At 46.3% G+C, this 21,236-nt stretch overlaps 1 protein-coding gene across 12 annotated transcripts in view; it reads left to right on the top strand.

Annotated features, from left to right (window-relative positions):
- ARHGAP17 (Rho GTPase activating protein 17) overlaps positions 1-21,236 on the top strand; it is an 88,534-nt gene that overhangs the window by 54,706 nt on the left and 12,592 nt on the right. For 11 of the 12 annotated variants that reach the window (XR_009535723.1, XR_009535719.1, XR_009535721.1 and 8 more), the window contains exons 9-18: positions 114-195; positions 5,146-5,273; positions 6,715-6,826; positions 7,371-7,452; positions 9,633-9,713; positions 11,529-11,642; positions 14,107-14,198; positions 15,325-15,484; positions 17,169-17,402; positions 19,227-19,390. Coding sequence is in view for 8 of the 12 variants with exons in the window: in XM_060124612.1 (XP_059980595.1) it covers positions 114-195; positions 5,146-5,273; positions 6,715-6,826; positions 7,371-7,452; positions 9,633-9,713; positions 11,529-11,642; positions 14,107-14,198; positions 15,325-15,484; positions 17,169-17,402; positions 19,227-19,390 (1,249 nt within the window). In the remaining 4 variants the exon portion in view is untranslated. The remainder of the gene's footprint in view (positions 1-113; positions 196-5,145; positions 5,274-6,714; positions 6,827-7,370; positions 7,453-9,632; positions 9,714-11,528; positions 11,643-14,106; positions 14,199-15,324; positions 15,485-17,168; positions 17,403-19,226; positions 19,391-21,236) is intronic. The other variant, XM_060124611.1, reaches the window with a different exon arrangement.

The following is a 21,236-nucleotide window of genomic DNA, read 5'->3' as shown; positions in this document are numbered from 1 at the left end:
AGTCATTTTAGCTTTTTTGCAAAAGATGTCATTTTTGGTTTTGCTCAGCCATTGTGTGTGTGTCCATCCAATGCTAACGTTACTTTTGTTTTTGAATGTGGGTCTGTTCTCAGTTATTAGAAGCTCAAGCAGATTACCATAGAAAAGCATTAGCAGTCTTAGAAAAGGCCCTTCCCGAATTGCGAGCCCATCAAGGTAACGTAACCTGCGTGCTGGCCTGATGCCTTCTTCTCGCCTCTGCCACTTCTGCCTCTGTTCTTCTTTACTCAGCTCCTTTGCATGCATTTCCTTTGGACAAAGCCTCTCTGCCTCGGCGGGCACTATTTCCCAGCACACTTTCATCTTCCCTTGCTGCATTCTCTAATGTCTTCCAAACGCAAATTAACATACTAATGGAACATTTGCAGTTCTTCTGAAATCTTCAGTTGAAGAGAAAGCTGCACCCTTTGGGGGAAGCATCTGTTTTTCTATCCTCTAAATAGGCTCAAAACATTCTAGCCTCTAATTATCTTTTTGCAAATCAGTTGTTTGTTTCACAGGGCTTAATTCTAGCCCTGTGATTCCAAGAGCATACATCCTATGAAAAAAATTTTGGACTTCCCAAAAGGAATTTTAGAAGCCAGTACCTGATACCGCATCATCAGGCACATAATCAGTGTGATTGAATTGTGAGACCACGACCACCCCGTTCAGATCTTGTTCTCATCAGCACTCACTTTGCCCACCATATTTAAGCACATTGCAGATCCTACCCTCAACTTACGAGTGGACCAAGCTTTCCTTTGATGTTTAATTTTAAACTGAACATTAACACTTTTGATTCTAATTCTCTCTGATTTGCCATCAGAGCATCTATCAGCAGAGATCAGTAAATGATCAGACATTCCTCTGTCACCTTTGGACCTGTTATACTGTTTCGCTTATGGTATAGTCCTGACATTTGGGACTCAGGTGCCACAGACAGAACCACTGGTCTCAAGCCGAAAGAGGATCAAGCCAGGTGCTGAGTGTGATGACTCTGTGATTGTGAAAGAGACTGAGCATGTGTGTGAATGGGGCTGGTTATGTCTGTGCGTACACACTGGTCCCTCAAGAATACCACTCCTCCTCCCCTAAATTGCAGGCAATCCCAGCAGGGTGTGACTTTGTGCCTGAAAGTCCTTAGATTTTGGAATCAGAGAATTCTATGTAGGACTTCCCTGGCGGTCCAGTGGTTAAGACTCCGCGCTTCCACTGCAGGGGGCGCAGGTTTGGTCCCTGCTCGGGGAGCTAAGATCCTACGTGCCGCACAGCGCGACCAAAAAAAAAAGAAAAGAAAATGCTATGTCTTAACTGACCCCTTAGCCAGGTCTTTAGCCATCTTGAGTGTAGTGGCTCTGATTTGCTGGGCCAATCTTCAGAGGACGAGCTGCCCTTGCTTTCCAGAGCGATCCCATTTCCTGATCCGTGGGTAATGGGGTTGAGTCAGAGTGCAAAGGAATGAAGCTGCTGGCGAACAGTCAGCCTCGCAAGGGGCTGACTCTTGCTGGCCCAGGTCAGAGCACCGGGAGCCTGTGTTTGTGGGGTACCTTCTGTGTACAGGGCCCTGCCCAGGACAAAACAGTAAACGTCATCATCCTAGCCTTTGAATGGCTATAAGCCTGGTTTGGAAAGGTTGACTTAACGGGCCCAAAAAAGAGAAGATTTAAGCAGCGCCATGCCCCCTTTTTTTAAACTCCCATTCTATTTTTACCCAAGGCTATTTTCCCTAGAGAAGTATGTCAGAAAGTCATGGGGAACAGGCAGGGGCAGGGAAGAGGTTTAGGATGGAACAAGGGAAGCTGGTGTGTGAGGGGGAGTAGCCAGTGAAGGAAATGAGATTCTTCTTTCTCTCTAAGGCTGCCGCCTTCACCCAAGCCTTGGAATTCAACCCTTCTCACCTCTGCCTGTCCGCAAATCTGCCTCTCGTCTTAGTTCTGTCCTCCTCTTCCTTCTTCTCTGTTTTCAGAAAGATTCAGAGTGTCCTTACGGTAGGAGAAAAAAAAACTTGCCCGTCTGCCCCGTGCCCCTGTGCACCCTGGTCTCACACTCTCGGTCGGCTGGCCTTAGTTCGGTACCTGCCTGTCCTCAGTGTGATGCCCCGTTTCATTGCATTCTCCTTCATTTTCCTGGGAGGTTCTTCGAATGACTCATTTCCGTCGGCCACCTCCGTTTTCTAACCCCCTTCCCACCCCTAACACTTTGCAGTCTGGTTTCTACTCCCAGTCACTCTGCTATTAAAACAAACAGACAAAGAAACATTGCAAGTCCCAATGGGCAGATGATTCTGATTGTTACGTTCTGGCATTTGACGTGGCTTGAGCCGTCTCTTGTCAGTTTTTTCCCCTCGTTTCACTCGATTGTTTTCTGTCATTGTTGAGGCTGTGTTTCCTTCATGTCTGTCCCCTCCTCAGAAGTCAAGCCTTTCCTGAGATCCAGTCCTTTCTCCTGTGTTCTTCTCCCTCCCTCCCACCTTTTCTCTCAAAATCCCCTCATTTTGGTGGCCTCCACTGACACCTGCATCTCTATCCTCTCAGCCTCAGTGTCAGTTCCCTTTGATGACCGGCTGTCACCTTAAACTCAGCGTATCTCAAGAAGCAAACTGATGCTTCCCCCACACCAGCTGGCCTTTCCTCCCCGCCTCCGTCTCCTTGGTACCTCCTTTCTCCAAACAATCCAGGTTTCAAACCTTGGAGCCATCTTTTCCTTCCTTTCTGATACCCTCTCGCCAGGTGCCTTTTTCCCTCTGCTGTGCCCTCCTCGTCATTCTCACTGCCTCACTCTACTCCATGCCCCTGTCGCCCGGTGCGCAAGTGTGGAATAAAGTGTCCATCCCCAGACTCAGGATCCCTGGTCTTTTCTCAGCCTAAGTCCTCCTGGTCTATTTAATTCCTGTCCATCTTCTAAGACCTTTGCCAAGCTCCCCTTCTTTGAGAAGCCTTCTCTGACAACTGAAGCCAACAGTGAACACTTTCGTCTCCTGAATCACTCTAGCATTTATGGTCTACACCAGAAGTCGCAAACAGCCATATCTCATTAAAAATAAAAATAAATTTCTTTTTAAACTAATTGCCGTCATTTAAAAATCAGACTCTTTTCACATAACAGTGCTAACTTCTGGCTTCTCCTGAAAGTCCAGAGGGCCTGGCAACGCTGGGTCTGCTTTCCCGCGTGGTGACATTGCTCTGACGCCAAGGAGCAGCTGCTGCGTCTTGGCCGACCACGCCCTGCCCACCCCTATCCCGCACCTCCAGTGCCCATCCGGCCCCTGCAGACGATTGTGTTTGCGACCCTAGTCTATACCATTTTTCTGCCACGGCTTAGCAAACACGTCTTGTCTTGTTCATTGCTGTTGTGCGTTTGCCTGTGTGTCTTGTGTTTTCTTCACACGTAGACTGCTCTCATCCCAGGGGCGGGGGGGCCGCTGTGAACTCTGGGCGCCTGCTGCAGGGCCTTGCATGTCAGAGGTCTGTGGTCTGAGGAGCAGCCCCTGCGGTGGAGTTTGCCTCCGGAGTGGCCTCTAGGTCAGCGGCTCTCACCTCCACCCTCTGCCAACCTTCCACCGAGGTGGGGGAGGGCACCCTGTCCAGGGTTTACTAGAAAGTTCCAGCAGGAGTCTGGATTGTGCCCGCCTCTCAGCATAGTAGGGTCAGGCATGGGGAGGTGACGGCAGGAGTCGTTTGCAGAACTCCCCCTGGGTGATTCTGATGTATCCGCCCAGGCGAAGGGTCGGCTGGCCCTTTTCTGCCTGTGTTGAGAATCATTGCTTTAGATGAAAGGGAGAAAGTATTCAAGGTAAGATCTGGCCTTTGAGAGGACTGTCGCAGAGCTCTGAGAAGGGCCAGGCCCTTGGATGCTTCTTGTGTTTGGAATTCCACTGACCAGGGCCGGGGCTGAAGCCAGGGACGAGGGGCCTCCGGACAGTTCTGAGAGTGGCCACTGCCTTCCGCCCTCCCCACCCCTTCCTTTAACCTTTACCCTACTTGCTCTTGCCATCAAGTTTTGACTTTTCACGAGCGCCCAGGTCTGCGGGTTTGTGGGATCTCACTTTCCTTCCTGTGATGGGCCCCGCCTGCTCTCACGTGTAGGGCAGTGTCAGAGCCACGCTAGGGTTACACTGCCTGCCTGGAATCCAGGATTCGAATACCAGAGTGGCTGAAGGACACACGACCGCAGGCTGAGAGGGACATGAGCCCTTCCTGTCGCTGGAAAGAACCACGCTTCCCCAGTGGAGTATTTTCCACCAGCTGGTGTGCCCCCTTTGGCTTCTGTGTGCTTCTCAGTCAGTGCTGGATCTCTGCACCCCGCCAGGCAGGCTGGGCCCAACCACACCCCTCTTACTCCCCTTCAATACATCCATGTCCGAAATGCCTGTTTCTGTTTCCCACTTTATTGTATGTCTTTTTGCTAAGCTGCCTCAAATCTTTTGTGGAACGAAGCAGAGCATATGACTGGAAGATAATATGCAGTATTGCTTTGCTGCTGTCGGCACAGCCTCCAGCCTCAGCTGCCTTGGGGCTACATTCTCTCCTACTCAGAGCCTTGGACTCTTTGGGGATATGGCACCAGAAGTGCTGCATGTACTGGAGATGTCGCCTCTAATAGGGGTTGGTATGGGCCCTCTCCAGTCCTGTATGACAATGCTTGGCCTGTGTTTAAATTTTTAAGAAATTATTTCCTTTTTTAATGGAAGGAGTCTACTTCTCGTCCTCTAGGTAGAAGACCAGTTATGCTTTTCATGGCTAGATAAATTTCAGTGAAAACAGTGTGCCTAGATGGACCATTGGTTTTAGCGCAAGGCAGCCCACCCGTCTCGGGTAAATGTGGGTGTGATGCTGGGCTAGAAGCACCATCGCAGCTTCCACTGGGCATCTTGCATTGGGTGCCACGTGGGCGCATCAGGGCGCTGATCTACTGGTCACCTCCCCAGCCTGGCACACATTTTGTACCCAATAAATGGGAACTGACAAAAGCGAAGAGAATAGATGCTTCCCCCTTTCCAAATCCTTGGCTACGGGCTTTAAAAAAAAAAAAAAAGAAAAATCCCCTTCAGTAGTTCGGGGGAGGAAATAACTCGGCAATGCCGTGAGGTTGTCTAGTGTCTTACTGAATGATCTGCTGCTCTAGATAAGTGGGCAGAGAAGCCCGCCTTCGGGACGCCTTTGGAAGAACACCTGAAGCGGAGCGGGCGTGAGATCGCGCTGCCCCTTGAGGCCTGCGTCATGCTGCTCCTGGAGACGGGCATGAAGGAGGAGGTGAGGCCCCACCGCCCCGGCCGGCCTCTGCGGACCAGTGGCTCTCCAACCGCGCTCACCGTGACCACATTTCACGCTGAGACCCTGTCCATGTTGCCGTGGTAGACCCTAAATGAGACGGAGGTTTCACAGAGCAGTACTTACCTTGCCTACCTGCAGTACACTCTGCCTTTTTCTTGTTGGTCCCATTTGATTATTTCATTTTACACTGTGGTTGTGATTTGTGAAAATGAATTTCATGAGGTGCTATAGAACCAGAGCTCCCATGAGCTTTAGTTTCTAATAACACGAATTTTATATTTGTGTAGAACTGTGTTGTCGGGTGGAAGTGGGAGGGGCATTTACATACTTTATTTTGTGGAATCCTTACCCAGAAAACCCCATGAACCAAGCAGGGCAGGTCTCATTACTCTTCTTGTGTAGACAAGGAATTCAGCACACGAGGAATTCATGCCGGGGCAGAGCTAGAATCAAAACACAAGTCTTCTTTTAACCTTTGAAAGCTTAGTATTGAAGTGTAACGTACATATAGAAAAGTGCATGTATCATAAGTGAACAGCTTGATACATTTTCACCATCTGAACTCACCCATGTAATCAGCACCCAGATCAAGAAACCCCCTGGGGAACCTTCCTTGCACTTGCTTCCAGTCACGCCCCCGCACCCTGACCCCATCAACGTCACCTCAGCTCCTAACAGCCTAGATGAGAGCTCCTCACCCAAGGCTGGTTTCACTGCCTCCGGGGAACTTTTGGCAAGGTCTGCAGACATCTTTGATTGTTACAACTTGGGGAGCAGAGGGAAGAGTTGCTTCTGTCTATCCAGGGGGTAGAGACCAGGGATGCTTCTAGACATCCTTCAGTGCACAGGACAGCCTCACAACAAAGAATTATCTGGCCCAAAGTGTCAGTACTGCTGAGGTTGGGAAACTCTGCCTAGATTAATGTTGCTAAAAGCCCAAGTCTTATAAGTGCTGGCCCAACGTCTCCATCAGGCCTGCTCCCGTGGCTGACCTGTCATGGGTTTTTCTCCGAGTAACATTTAGGGCAGTGAAAGTGACCGGTAGTCAAGCCTAACAATTTTTCTTGAGATTTCAGTTTTTAAAAAATATTCCTAAATTTAGACAATCCATGGTGATCAACCTGGTGGAAGTATGAAATATAGCTCTTAAATAGATTCCTAACAGGCATGGTTATTTTGGCAATGGGGCAGGGCACGAGCTAGCACTGATTGAAAATGGTCTGCTCTCTGCCTGTCACTCTGCCCGGGGTACAAGCTCAGTCCTCTTTACTCCTCCCGACAGCCCTGCAGCTCTCCTGGATAAGCTGTGCTGGAGCTGGGGGGGCGGGGTGGGTGGAAGGCTCTTCCATCAGATTTTTACTGCCACTCAGTGTAAGGCTCACAACTTGAACTTGATACTAACGGCTTTTCATGTCTTTAGGGCCTTTTCCGAATTGGGGCTGGGGCCTCCAAGTTAAAGAAACTGAAAGCTGCTTTAGACTGTTCTACTTCTCACCTGGATGAGTTCTACTCAGACCCCCATGCTGTAGCAGGTGAGCTCCAAGGAGGCGCCCTCAAGGTGGTAACAGATCATCAGTTAAAGGTCCAATATTAAGTGACAGTTAAATGGTCTCCTTATAAGTTTAAGTGACAAAACTGAAATGACAAATAAAACTGAAAAGCATGTGTGCGTGCACTTACACATACATATCTTTTCTAGTCCTGTTTTGGGGGTTTTGTTTTGTTTTCCTGATTATCAAGTAAAGGTGAAGGTAGCTTATAATCCAAATGTTTAGAGGCATGCTTTTATTTTCTTCCCTTTTACCCCCAAATCTCCATCTGCCTAGAGAGATGATGTCTTATTAAGAAGATAGCTTTGAAACTAATTTTATTTTCTGTTGATCTCTCGATATATTTTACGAGGGATGGAAATTGTTCTATGAGCATTTCATTCTGTAACCACTCCTGCCAATTCATGATTTATTCTCTACATTGTGAACGGTTATCGTTGAGGTCATTTCAATTTGCAAAATAATATATCCTGAGAGTTCCGGCCTTGCCCCTTGTCATACTCAAAGAGGGTGTTAATAATTTCAGGTGCTTTAAAGTCCTATTTACGGGAACTGCCTGAACCTTTGATGACTTTTAATTTGTATGAAGAATGGACACAAGTTGCAAGGTAAGTTTAAAGAACACCTAGTTTTAAAAGCTAAAGGAAACGACGCAATACTCTGTCCCCTTTGTAAATCATCTTACCCTTGGGGATCATAAAAATAACATTAAAGGGCTTCCCTGGTGGCGCAGTGGTTGAGAATCCACCTGCCAATGCAGGGGACACGGGTTCGAGCCCTGGTCCGGGAAGCGGAGCAACTAAGCCCGTGCGCCACAACTACTGAGCCCACGTGCTGCAACTACTGAAGCCCATACGCCTAGAGCCAGTGCTCTGCAACAAGAGAAGCCACCACAATGAGAATCCCGCGCATCACAACAAAGAGTAGTGCCCGCTCACCGCAGCTAGAGAAAAGCCCACGTGCAGCAGTGAAGACCCAACACAGCCAAAAATAAATAAATTTATAAAAAAATAATAATAACATTAAAATAGTGTATTTAGAGCTGTGTGGGAACTCAGCTGTGTAATAATATAATGTTACCATTATCAGTAACAATAGATGTTTACTGAGCACTTACTGAGTGCTGAGTACCGTAGTAATCCTTATGCCCATTACTTCCTGTAGCCCGTAATTAATGACATAAAAGGCAGAAGTTGTTGTTATCCCCCTTTTACAGATGAGGAAACTGAGGCTGGGGGAGGAATGGCGTCAAATAATTGGCAGAGCTGGAATTCAGACCCAGAACTCTGCCCCAAAGCTGGAGTTCCTGTTGTTTATCCCTTTCCCTCCATTCCCAGCTTCCGTCTGCCCGGAAGTAGTTGGTTTAGGCAAGGCAGTCTTGTTGCAAAAGTTGTAGAGGTTTTCTCCCGCCAGCCAGCCCACATCCTTGTCAACTTGTCCCTCCCGGTTCTCACTCAGAGATGCCTAATTCCTCACCTGTAAGGGAAGAGGAACACACCTCCCCTGCCCTTCCACTCCTCCCCCCGTCTTCAGGTGCAGTCACCCGTTCCCATCAAATAAGCTGTGTGCTCCGACGAGCTTTATGTCGTCACTTGAACCAGGCATCTGAGCTTTTCTCCGTATCTGTGGAGTGAGAGACTTTGTCCCTGGTAGGTGGTGAGGATTTTAAAGTCAGAGTAAGTCCTTGGTCTGGTTGTGTCCTTGGAACCCAGCCCAGGGCGCAGCCTGCCGTGAGTGCCCGTGTTTGTGGGGCTGAAGGAATGGAACCTGCCCTCAGTGTCAGGTCGGGGTTCTAGGGTCTCGTATTGGGTGGGCTTCTTTGCTTCTCCTAGGCCTTGACTCTTCTCTCTGTTCTGAGACTCCCAAACTCATCCTGTGAGGAAATAAGCTGTAAAGGAAGGTATCCGTCCACCGGTGTGTTGCTTCTACACTTGAGAACTGTCATCCCCTCCCGGTGACCCGTCAACTAGCTTCTAAAGTGTAATCATGTTTAAGCCCTACCCGAAGCTCTGCAGGCTGGTTCAGTTGTGGAGGAGGTTTTAAGTCCAAAGGCATGTCGTGTGGGCAACTTCGAACACTCTGTGCTGCTGGTGGGCAGAGGTGACTCTGCTTTGCAGGCTCTTTGGGCCTGTGAAAGCTTGCACATCGAAACTCTACAGCAGAAGACCTCCAGCAGTTGCTTCACAACAGAAAGGGCTTCTTGGCCTGGAGCCTTTGAGCAGTACTGAGAGCAGGGAGAGACCCAGGGGTCTGGGTGCTGGGAGCATCTGGCTCCCCAAGGCTGTACGTGAATATGCACGTTTTCTAGACAGAATTTTCAGAATGTCTCCTGTGTGCCATGCATTGGCCTAGGGGGTCCCTCCTTGTTCTGCCTCTGAAGCCTCACGGTCACTTGGCAGAATTAACATTCTTATCCCCAGTTTGGCACATCAGGAGACTGAGTCTTGGCAAGGCTGACTAACTGCTCAGAGTATGTTAGTTAGTATTTGACTCCAAATTTCTTTCCCCAAAAATGCGCTTTTAAAAAATTTTTTATTTATTTATTTTGAAAATTTTGGCTGCACCACGCAGCTCATGGGATCTCAGTTCCCTGACCAAGGCTTGAACCCGGGCCATGGCAGTGAAAGTGCCAAACCTGATCCACTAGACCACCAGGGAGCTCCCGCTGTGCTGTTTTCCAGCTGTGCTTTCTCTGTCAGTAGAGGCATCGCTGTGAATATAGCAGATGAACACAGGTATTCCTAAAATGAGCATTAATAAATGGTTATGAATACATTTTTTTTCTCAGTGTACAAGATCAAGACAAAAAACTTCAGGATTTGTGGAGAACATGTCAGAAGTTGCCACCACAAAATTTTGTTAACTTTAGGTATGTATGATTGGCATTCTGCAAATTAAGCCACCAAGCTACAGTGAAGAATGATTTAATCCACAGCAGAGGCCGTTTAATTCAAGCCTGTTTGGCACATCAAAAAAATGCTCTGGGGAGCAACTCAGGTTTGCTGGGAAGGGGATTTGATGTATATTACTGTGATGCACCTGAAGCACATTGATTGTGTCTGGCATTAACAGGTAAGTTGCCTGATCATTTTATCGTTGCAGCTATTGGGGAAAAAAATTCTTGTGGAAAGGTTGACTGACAGTATGTTGGATTTGGAGTCTAAATTGTCCAGTATCTACAAGGCAAAAATTAAACAATAGCTGTACTTTCTGTAATATCTTTCATATATGCTACATAATTTATTTTAAGCAGAGCACAAATCATCCTACTAAATAAAATTTCAAGAAATGCAGATTATGTATTAGTTTATGGAATGACTATGTTTTTAGGAAATTTTACCGTGGAATAACTTTCTAGGATTTAACCTCTATTTTCCCTTTGACTTAAAATATAACTTTGAAGAAGCATAGAGAGAAGGGTAAAAGGTAGCCCCAGGTAACAAAGTCATTTAAAACCAAAGAAAATGTTGTGAGAGGATTTGGTCCAAAATGACAAATACTTGACTGGTGAAATTTCTGGTATGCCACTTGACCGTTAATTTCAGTCTTAGGTCCTGTCACCAAGCTAAGCTAAACATTCTCTTTTAACATCTTAACTCTCAATTTTGCCTTATGAGTGCGTTGATATATATAATATTCCTTATTTTATTCATTTAACACACCCAGCTTGGAATTGCAGGTACTCTTAGCCTATTTAGTGTCTTATGGTGGAGACTGAATTACAGTTCTTTTACTTTGGGATTTAGCCTTTTATTTTGTTTAATTTACTCATTAAAATGTTTACTAATTGTTTTTTGAATAGGGAGGACATTCCCATGGTTCAAAGTTCAAAGATGTACATTGGAAAAAATCTCTCTCCTCTTCCTCTCTCCCAGCCACCCTACTTCCTCTCCTGAGACACAAACTATGTTTTCAGTTTCTTATATATCCTGTCAGCAAGAGATGATACATATAGAATCAAATATATATATATACATATACATATGTACAAACATTTCTTTCTCTCACAGCTTTCACTTTTTTAAAAAAACAAATGGCAATGTATATTATATACATCATTCTCCTCCTTGCTTTCTTTGCTTAATATACATCCTGTAGGTTTTTCCATATCAGTACTTCTTACTTTTTTATGACTGCATAGTACTCCACTGTGTGGCTGTGTTGTAATTTATTTAATCAGCCCCCTATTGGTAGATAGTTGGGTTGTCCTTAATTTTTTGATTTTATAGTGCTGTTCTTGTACATAAGAGAGTATATCTATATGATAGATTGGATATCTTCATAATTACAGCCTAAAGCATTTTCAAATACAGTTTCTTATAAGCAATATGACTATACTTCTATTTTTTTTATTATGTTTGTATTAAAAACATTGATCCCATTGTTAATCATAGTATAATCTATTTCGGGGTAGATAGGGCATAAAGGAGAAACGGATTAGAAATACACAGCATATAGAGATCAAATCTTTGAGGTTTACGTTTGATCCGTTTTCCCCTTTCAAGCCCTAAACTATCTGTTCCATGAAACAAAGAACACACCCCAGCCGGATTTGGATTTAGTCATTTAACACCCTGCAGTTAGCACCTGAGCAGTCTGGGGCTGAGCGCCCCCCAGGCAGGGAGATACTATTCCTCCAAATATTTCAGAGTAGATGCTCTCCCCCTTCTCTTTTGTTCCATAGGTATTTAATCAAGTTCCTTGCAAAGCTTGCTCAGACCAGTGACATTAATAAAATGACTCCCAGCAACATTGCAATCGTGTTAGGCCCTAACTTGTTATGGGCCAAAAATGAAGGGTGAGTAATCATTTCCCATATCCTATTATTTTAACTTCTTTCCGCCTGATGGAAACAATAGAAATGTAACTCACTTCTGAAGTTGATCTTTCCCTTTAGCTGACTTTCTCGGAGCACTGCTGTGAGCTGGGTCCTGTCCCAGACGCTGGTCACACAAACGTGTAGGAGACCTTGTCCCAGTCCTCAAGGGGCCCCAGTCCTGGGCAGCCAGGCAGATGGACGGCTATAGTGCAGTGATAAGCTCCGCATACACGTCTGTGTATCACAGACGTTATAAAGGAGGAAACAGCTCAGGTTGAGAAGTTCAGGAGGCGATGGCACTTGAGGGGCTGATGGATGAATGGTTTCCCGCGCGTGGGACCTGAATGAGCCCCGCACAGCGGGTGTGAAAGGGCCTGGTGTCTATATTGGCTGGGGGGGGGGGGCGTAATCACGTGGTCTCATGTAACTTGAGCACAGGGGCCATGAGGCTGTGGCCGAGGTTTATGGAGCTGGAGCCGGGTTAGGAAGGGCCTCACGTATCTTGCTGAGATGTTAGGAACTTATTTTACGGGTCATGGGAGGGAAGGGAGCATCAGAATTTGTCAGCAGAATGACTTGATCAAATTGCATTTAGAAAGATAATTTGTTGGCATTGAGAGCTGTAGATTGACTGGAGGAGAGGGATCAGGGAGGTCAGCTAGAAAGCGTCTGGGAAATCACTCACGTTGTCTGCTCTGTTTGGTGGCATTATGATGATCCATTTAATCCTCACAAGTTATCTCTTGGAGTTGGTGCTTTTGTCCTCACTTTTGCAGGTGAAGATGCTGAGGCTTAGAGAGGACGAATAATTTGCTTAAGGTTGCACAGCAGGGAAATGGTGGGGCCCATAGAGTCTGTCCTTAAGCTTCACCACCCTTCCCTGCCCCCCGTCAGTGCTGTTCAGCTTTGTAAAATCATGAGCGGTTCAGATTTCCATCAAAAAATGCAGGGACTTTCTGAATCAAAATCTTTCTATCTTTAACTCATTCATTCCCTCATGTATGCTCACTCTTGTTTCAGAAAGTATTTATAAGATTCTTTACAAAGATCCAATGTCATAAAGCAAATCAAAGATAAGTGGATATAAAAGCTAACTACATAGTACATCACATCTTATAGCAAATAAATTCCAGGAAGACCACAGAGGTAAATATAAAGAGTGATGTCATAAATATGGCAGGTTAAAAAATAAATAAATAAGCATAAACACGGCAGGTAAATATTTATGAGCTTTTGGGATATAAATGAATTTTATAAACATAAAATCAGTTCTGGAAACAAGTAGATTTAGCTCTGTAACAGCTAGAAACTTCTGTAAGTCAGAAAGCTCCTTAAATAAATGGCAATTCACAAACTAGGAGTTCCTCAAAACATATCCAGATATGTAAAAAGGTCTTGAAATCAATAGACAAACAGTACCTCCTCAAAAAGAAAAATTTGCAAAGAACACGGGTGGATGGTTCCTCCCCAGTTCTAAGGTACGGGAGGGATCAGAATCCAGATGGGCAGAGGGAAGTGTGAACAGCTGGGGAGGGTAATTTACAGACAGAGCTTGCATTTTAAGCTGGAATTTAAAAGGAGCTAGAACTTTCACCTGGTTGGAAATTGGGGTGAAAATGTTCTCCCCAATGGAAAGAGAGGTCAGAGTGATAAAATGAGCGGGGGAGATAGGTTTGGGGCAGTCAGGTGTGGGATCCAGCCTATCAGGGATTCAGTGTCTTCATTTATAAGGCCTCAGAACAGTCCCCATGTTGTAAAAATTAAATGCAGGGAGGAGTCTGAGGCTCTGAACGTGGTAGGTGCTCAGTAAATGTCAGGCCCTTGCAGCTTGTCTGCTTTCCCGTGTTCTGACTCTGAACTGGATATGAGCCCCTCAACAGCAGGAACAACGATTCTTCTTTGTTTTCTTCCTTGGGGGCCCTGGGCATTCGGACACAGTCAGCTTCTGGACATGCATCTTGGGACCAGTCCACATACGTTCGTGACAGCCTTAATAATATGTGTAAATGCGGGGGCCCAGGTCTTCTGCTGATGAGAGGCACCCAGAAACACTGCGTACGCTCGGCTGCATTCTAGGCAGAATGGGTCTGTGGTGATCTGGGGACGTAGAAGATGACTCCCAGGGGAAGGACTGTGCCCGTGGGTAAATGCAACCCTGTCCCCAAACAACTGAAAACCAGCATTTTGACACACTGTTGGTCACTGACTTACACCTAGTTGTTATCACAACACAGACTAAGAAGTGACAGCCGAGTCAGGGCAATTTTTCTTCCTGGGTGATCACTGCCACACCCCTAGGCCAGGGCCTTGTGCATTTAATTTTTGCATTCGTACTTAAATGTTTTATCCTTTTGATATAAAATATTGAATTGCCCTGACTCAACCTGCAGACATCAGAGGCTGCCTAGGGGAGGTGTTTTAACTTTGTGAACTTCCTTTGCAGAACGCTAGCTGAAATGGCAGCGGCCACATCCGTCCACGTGGTTGCTGTCATTGAACCCATCATTCAGCATGCCAACTGGTTCTTCCCCGAAGGTAACTGCCACTCCGAGTTCACTGACTCCAAAAGCACAATAATGTACAACAATAGTATAAAAAATCTTTTTGAAGAAGCAGATACTTCAGTAATCCCTTCATGATTACATAATTGGCTTCCCTTTTTCACGTTTCTTTTTAGACTATTTGCATTCATATTTTGACAAAGCAGTAACCACGTTATTGTGTATTTCACTTTGTTTCACTTAACGTGGAGTCATTCATTCAGCCAGTGTATACTGAACACTCCCTAGGCGCATATGTTTGCTGGTAAGAAGACATGCTGTCTTCCCTGGAGGAGCTTGGTCACTGGAGAAGGAGGCTTCATCATCAGAGAAATTGTAACACATGGCACATTAGAAGGAAGATGGATGGGGAATGAGTTGACAACTCATGCTGGGCACAAAGTGCCGGGGATTGCTTTATAGAAGAGGTGACACTGAATATGCAGGGATCCTCAGAGCTTCCGCGGCTCCCTTTGCGGGTACCAGTTGGGCAAGTGCTGGGAGTCTGGACCTCCCACCCCAGCTTCGCCCAGAGCAGCCCTGCTGTCATCCTCTGGCGTGTAAGCTCCATGAGGCCAGGGCACGCTCATCTTTTCTTTACCACTGACTTCCGCCGTCGAGAATCACGCCCCACCCATGTAAGGTTGTGCAGTAAATGTGAGATGGATGAATGAATATTGTCATTCTGTCCAAGATTTCCCTTGAGAAAACGAGTCTTCAAAATCTGCTATAGGCAGTATGGAATTGATGTTGCCTTTTATTTCTATTTAATATCAAGCTGTAAGTATCTTATTTTTTATGATTCAGATGAGTATAACCCATGCTCACATTCCTCTTCTGTATTCCATGATTCTTTTTTTAACAGAAAGGAAAGCAGGGGAGTTGTGTGACTTGGATTCTGAGTCATACCCCCTCCCCTATTTCTGGTTTTCTTGTTTTACCCGCCACCCTGGTTTGGTAAACTGTCCTTTAAGAAGGTGAGAGTGCCCGGGGCTTCCACCTGTGAAATAGTGAGGGCTTGTGGATGGAAGAATGAGGCTCCTATTCCAGTGGGGTGTCCTCAAGTTCCCTCAACCCCTGTGCCCTGTGTCTCACATACACTTGTTTCTTTCTTCTGGCAGAGGTGGAATTTAATGTATCAGAAGCATTCGTACCTCTCACCACCCCAAATTCCAATCACTCATCCCACACTGGAAATGACCCTGTCGACTCGGGGACCCTGGAGAGGAAGCGGCCTGCCAGCATGGCGGTGATGGAGGGGGACCTGGTGAAGAAGGAGAGGTGTGTGCAGAGCTATTGACTTTCACACCAGCGGTCGATGGCTCGGAGAGGAGTCGGTGGGCCCACCGTCCCTGGTCCTGCCTCAGTGGCCTTGCCATTGGGGAGTGGCCTGCACCCAGGCCTGTTAGAGTCCAGCTAGTTTCAGGAATTCCGCTTTAGTCCATTCCAAACATTAATCTGACCCCAAAGTAGGTATGTAGCTTGGCAGTTAACAATCATACCTGACGCACTCAAGCTTAACTGGGTGGTCTCTGATAAGCCCTACACAGTAGCATCACACACATGTTACAAATTCACCTAAATGTACTTGGTTGGGGAAAAAGAAAGAAAAAGAAAAAAAAACGTTAGGTATTGTGGACGTCTGTCCAGGAGCGAATGTGAGAACAACCCACCTCTCACAGTGACCTGTGCGAGTTGGTGTCTGAAGACATATATTCTTTGTGTAACCTGGCCCCTCACTGGAAGCCAACCATAGAAACCTCAGTGTTTGCCAATTCTGGAATCCAAAAAAAAGCCTGTGTTGGACTCGTGAGAGACAGTGCTAGTCTCTGTTGCTAGGCTCCTTGGGTGATTTGTGGGATTTTCAAAGGTCCTTAAGGCTATTTGGGATTTTTGCCTTCAGATGCCAATCTATCCGACCTGTGTGCTGCAGTGCCACTGTGTTCACCGATAATGCTGAATTAGAAGTCGTGTGCTTTCCTCGCATACATGCAATAATGTTACTGAAAGTAGTTTTACATTAAAACTAAACAGCAAGCTCTTATTCTAATTGCCCAATCTTATAGTGTGGTCTGTTTTCTGTTTTGCCTTTTTTTTTTTTTTTAAACCCATAGAAAAGGAAAAAGCTTTACTTTTCTATTCTGTCACTTCTCTGAACCCACATTCCCACATTCAGAAGTGCTTCCTGATGACGAACTCTGTCCTCCACAGAATTAGCCTTTATGTATTTTAAGTTACAACGTGGAATGTTATGGGTCTAGTTAGCACACAATCAACAGTTCTTAGCCATCTTCCTGGATGGATTCCCCCCGCCAACTGACCCAGTAGCCACAAGCTCAGGGAGCCATGTGTCTTTTTATTTTTTGAACTGGAAAAAAGTGTTAAAGTTCATACACCAGTGGGCTTCAGTGAAAAGTGAATATCCCTTCTAACCTGTCCCCCAACCACCATCCCCTTCCCAAAAGCAACTATTTTTCCAATCCTACACATCCTTTCAGATACGTTCTTTGCATACGCATAGACCAGCGTTTGCACATCTCAGCTTAAGAGGCAGTGCGGTGTGAGAGCCTTACGTGGCCACTGGTGGTGCTTCTGCACTCAGCTTCCACCTTGAAGCCCAAACACACAGGTTCGAGATAATCGCCTTGTACATCGTACTATGGAAGTAAAAACACAAACATGATGTCACTTACTCAAGATGAAGCCTGCCCGTTTGCTTTCAGCTGCCCATACCCACTTTGAGAAAGGGCATCGATGGGTACCAGGTCCAAGTTTAAAGCCCACTTGAGTCGCTTGCCTGGGTAACAGGAGTGACCATTAATCTGGTCCTTGCCGCTGCATTGCATGCTGGGCAACTTGGGTGGCTGTCCCTGCGTGTGGGGTTTTACACGCGAGGACCAATGGGCTTCTGTGTCAGTAGTCAGCTTGCATGGTGTGTTGTTGACTGTTTCTTCTCTCTGTGTAGCTTTGGTGTGAAGCTTATGGACTTCCAGGCTCACCGGCGGGGTGGCACCCTAAATAGAAAGCACATATCCCCTGCTTTCCAGCCGCCACTCCCGCCCACAGATGGCAGCACCTTGGCTCCAGCGGGCCCAGAGCCCCCTCCCCAGAGCTCTAGGGCCGAAAGCAGCACAGGGGGTGGGACTGTCCCCTCCTCTGCGGGCATGCTGGAGCAGGGGCCCAGCCCGGGCGACAGCAGGTAAGGAGGCCAGCATCTGCTGGCAGTGGGTGCCAGACACCCCAGCCTTCTTGCAGGCGCTGGCCTGTGGGCATGGCCTCCATGCCGCAAGGATCACTAGGCACGGAGTGAACCAGCTTTGCCTTCACTCCTCCGGTTGGCAAAGGATGGGAAAAAAAGACTGCAAATTGCTTGCTTCCTTTCCTGTTTTCAAAAGAAAGCAACATGTGTTTGCATTCTTTACCATACTGCTTTGGGGCTGGGAGCCAGAAGCCGATAAGTGTCTAGCAGTCTTATAAGCCTCTTACCTGTTTGACGTGTACTCGTCGTTCGTGTACCATTTGCTTGTTGTCATTCAGTATGCTAACTAGTAAACATTTGAATGCAACAAGTTAGTGAAGTTATTATATTCCTGGCATTCACTCACTCATCCATTCATTCATCCGTCCATCCATTTATCCATCATCCATCCATCCATCCATCCATCCATCCAATCAGATTTACTGAATAACTGAGTACTGAATAATATGTGCTGTCTCTGCTATACTGAGCATCCCCTCAACCCCCTGGCTTTCAGTCCTATAGGGCAGGTGATACATGAGTACAAGGTAGAAAATATGATGATAGGTTTTCTTAAAAAGCTCTTTTGTTGCTTCACCAAACGTAAGCTCCACGTTGGTCTTTCCGTAACTGCTACCATGTATGTATTCGTTTGGGCTTAAATCTTTTTCTTGGAGAAAAAAAAGTCTTACCAAGCTCTTACACATTTTCATTTACCTGTAGCATTCAATTTGTTTAAGCAAGGCTAAATACATTATTTAAGATAATAATTAGTCTTCACTGCAGAAGGACAAATAGAACGTCAGTTATCAATTTGCTCTTTGTTTCTTTTGCTCTGTAGATATTTTTGTGTACATCTCACTAATGCCATTTACTCTTTGGTGACTTTGACAAATTGTAGCTATAAAGTTCAGTATAAAAAGTTCTGAGCCAGGGCTTCCCTGGTGGCGCAAGTGGTTGAGAATCTGCCTGACAATGCAGGGACACGGGTTCGGGCCCCGGTCTGGGAAGATCCCACATGCCACGAAGCAACTAAGCCCGTGAGCCACAACTACTGAGCCTGTGTGTCTGGAGCTTGTGCTCCGCAACAAGAGAGGCCGCAACACTGAGAGGCCCGCGCACCGCGATGAAGAGTGGCCCCCACTTGCCGCAACTAGAGAAAGCCCTCGCACAGAAACGAAGACCCAACACAGCCAAAAATAAAATAAATAAATAAATTTAAAAATTTTTAAAAACTTTAAAAAAAAAGTTCTGAGCCAGGAATTAGGAAGCCTGAGCTCTGATCCCTACCCCAGTATTAACCAACTCTGGGCCCTGAGCAATCATTTAGCCTCTCAGAGTTTCTCTTTCCTGAAGTCCAAATTATTGATAATAATTGAGCGCTTTGTAATTTAGAGCAGTGTTAGTATTTTGCTATTGCATTTGCTTAGTTTTGTGCAATGTATATGGCAAAATCGCATTATTCTGAAGTCCAAAAACCCTTTCATGTGTTTAAATACTGCCCAATTTGAGTGCAAGCACACTAGAACTTGAAATGGCCTCTATCATGATATTTAAGTGGCAAAGTAGTTGGAAGATAGTCTGATGCCATGAGTCTCATAAAATATGTGGTCCTGTGTGGCACCAAATATTAGCTTCACAGACCCAGTGTGAGCTGTTTAAACTCTCAGATCACCTCCTTGCCCGCTGCAGTGAAAACTCTAGCTGGAATTTGATATTTTACAGCATGTTTAGCTTTTCTAGCTGGGAATGCCTGACATCTAACTTGGCTTCTGCTTCCCTTAGTCCTCCAAAGCCCAAGGACCCTGCGGCTGCACCTGCCCCCGGGAGAAACAGCAGTCAGGCGGCCCCCGGCCAAAGCCAGGCCCAGGCCACTGCCGGCTCCCATCAGCTCTCTGTGGGCCCTACGCACAATTCCGCCGGCCCGAGCCCTCACACGGTGCGCCGAGGTAAGTCACCACCTTTACTCCGCGCCCTTGGGGAGGGATGTGCCAACCTTCCTGGGTCGGTGCAGGGGTCAGGTTGAGAAGCTTGTTCCGATGGTTCCATGTCTCTTATAAAATGGCAAGCAGAAAAACCAGTCGTTAAGGAAAAGAATCATTAAAGGGAGATGGAAAAATGGAGAACAGAAAAGCAGACATTTAAGAATATGTTCAAGCTACAAAGCTTAACAAACAGTCACTTCTCCAGAAACGCCCCCCGTTTTCCAGGAATCTGGCGCTCCAAGCCCTCGCTCTGTTTTGGACCTGCCACAGCCTGGCCTGTGTCCCAGCCGGGCTTCGTGAGTCTGGGAGCACTCGTGCCCTCTGGATTGGGATCGGGGCCTTCTAGTTCCCTATTCACATGTAATCTGAACTGCTCCCACTTATGCCCTCGTGGTCCTCCACCCAGCAGCCAGGGAAATGGCTGTTTTTTCTTTCTTTCTTTCTTTTTTTTTTTTTTTGTGGTACGCGGGCCTCTCACTGCTGTGGCCTCTCCCGTTGTGTAGCACAGGCTCCGGACGCGCAGGCTCAGCGGCCATGGCTCACGGGCCCAGCCGCTCCGCGGCATGTGGGATCTTCCCGGACCGGGGCACAAACCCGTGTCCCCTGCATCGGCAGGCGGACTCTCAACCACTGTGCCACCGGGGAAGCCCTCTTTTTTTAATTGAATGAAGGATTCTTTAAATTCTATATTGCTTTACAATTTTCAAAAGTTTCACACAAATGATTTCATATAATCCCATAATAACTCTCCTTTTTTTTTTCCCTACTCCTATCTTGCACCTTCCCCCTTCCCTCTCCCCACTGGTACATTCCCTATATCTGTGAGTCCACTTCTTTTCTGTTTTATTCACTAGTTTGTTGTATTTTTTAGATTCCACACATAAATGACATCACATAGGATTTGTCTTTCTGTCTGACTTATTTCACTCAGCATAATGCCCTCCAGCAGGGGATGGCTTTAAAACACAAAGCAGTGCGTGTCATCCTGGCTGAAGCTCTCCAGTGCCTTCCATGCAGACCTCCCACCACGCACCCTGCGTGGCCTGGCCACGTGGTCTGGCCGGGCCGCCTGTGAGCCCAGCTCTTCCCCTGCCCCCTCACTCACTTCAGCCTCGCTGGTCTGCACTCTGCCCGTCAGTGCACTAACCTTATTCCCTCTTTAGAGCTTCCACACGTGTTCTCTTACAGAACGTTCTGTCCCACGTCTTCACATGGTTCCTTCTTTTTTATTTTATCGGGGTAAGAACACAACATGAGATCTACCCTCTTAAATATTTGTGTACAGTATCCAGTACTGTACTCTTAAGTGTACAATACAGTATTGTACTATAGGCCCAATGATGTAAAGCTACCTGACATAATTGAAACCTTATGCCTATTGAATACCAGCTCTCCATCACTCCCCATCTCTACTGTATACCCCCAGCCCCTGGCAGCTCCCATTCTACTCTCTGATTCTAAGAGTGTGACTATTTTAGATGCTTCATGTAAGTGGAATCGTGCAGTATTTGTCCTTCTGTGACTGGCTTATTTCACTTAGTATAATGTCTTTAAGGTTTGTCCATGTTGTTATATATATGACAGAATTTCCTTCCTTTTTAAGGCTAAATAATATTCCATTTTATATATACACCACATTTTTTTAATCCAGTCATCTGTCAATGGGCATATAGGTTGTTTCCATGTCTTGGCTATTGTGAATAATGATGCTTCAGTGACCATGGATGTGCAAATAATCTCTTCAGGATCCTGATTTCAGTTCTTTTGGATAAATACCCAGAAATGGGATTCCTGAATCAATATGGTAGTT

This window comes from Lagenorhynchus albirostris, chromosome 15, assembly GCF_949774975.1.
Source record: "Lagenorhynchus albirostris chromosome 15, mLagAlb1.1, whole genome shotgun sequence".
Taxonomy (NCBI): Eukaryota; Metazoa; Chordata; class Mammalia; order Artiodactyla; family Delphinidae; genus Lagenorhynchus; species Lagenorhynchus albirostris.
The sequence above is the reverse complement of the archived record's forward strand: the minus strand, read 5'-3'. Positions and strand labels throughout refer to the sequence as shown.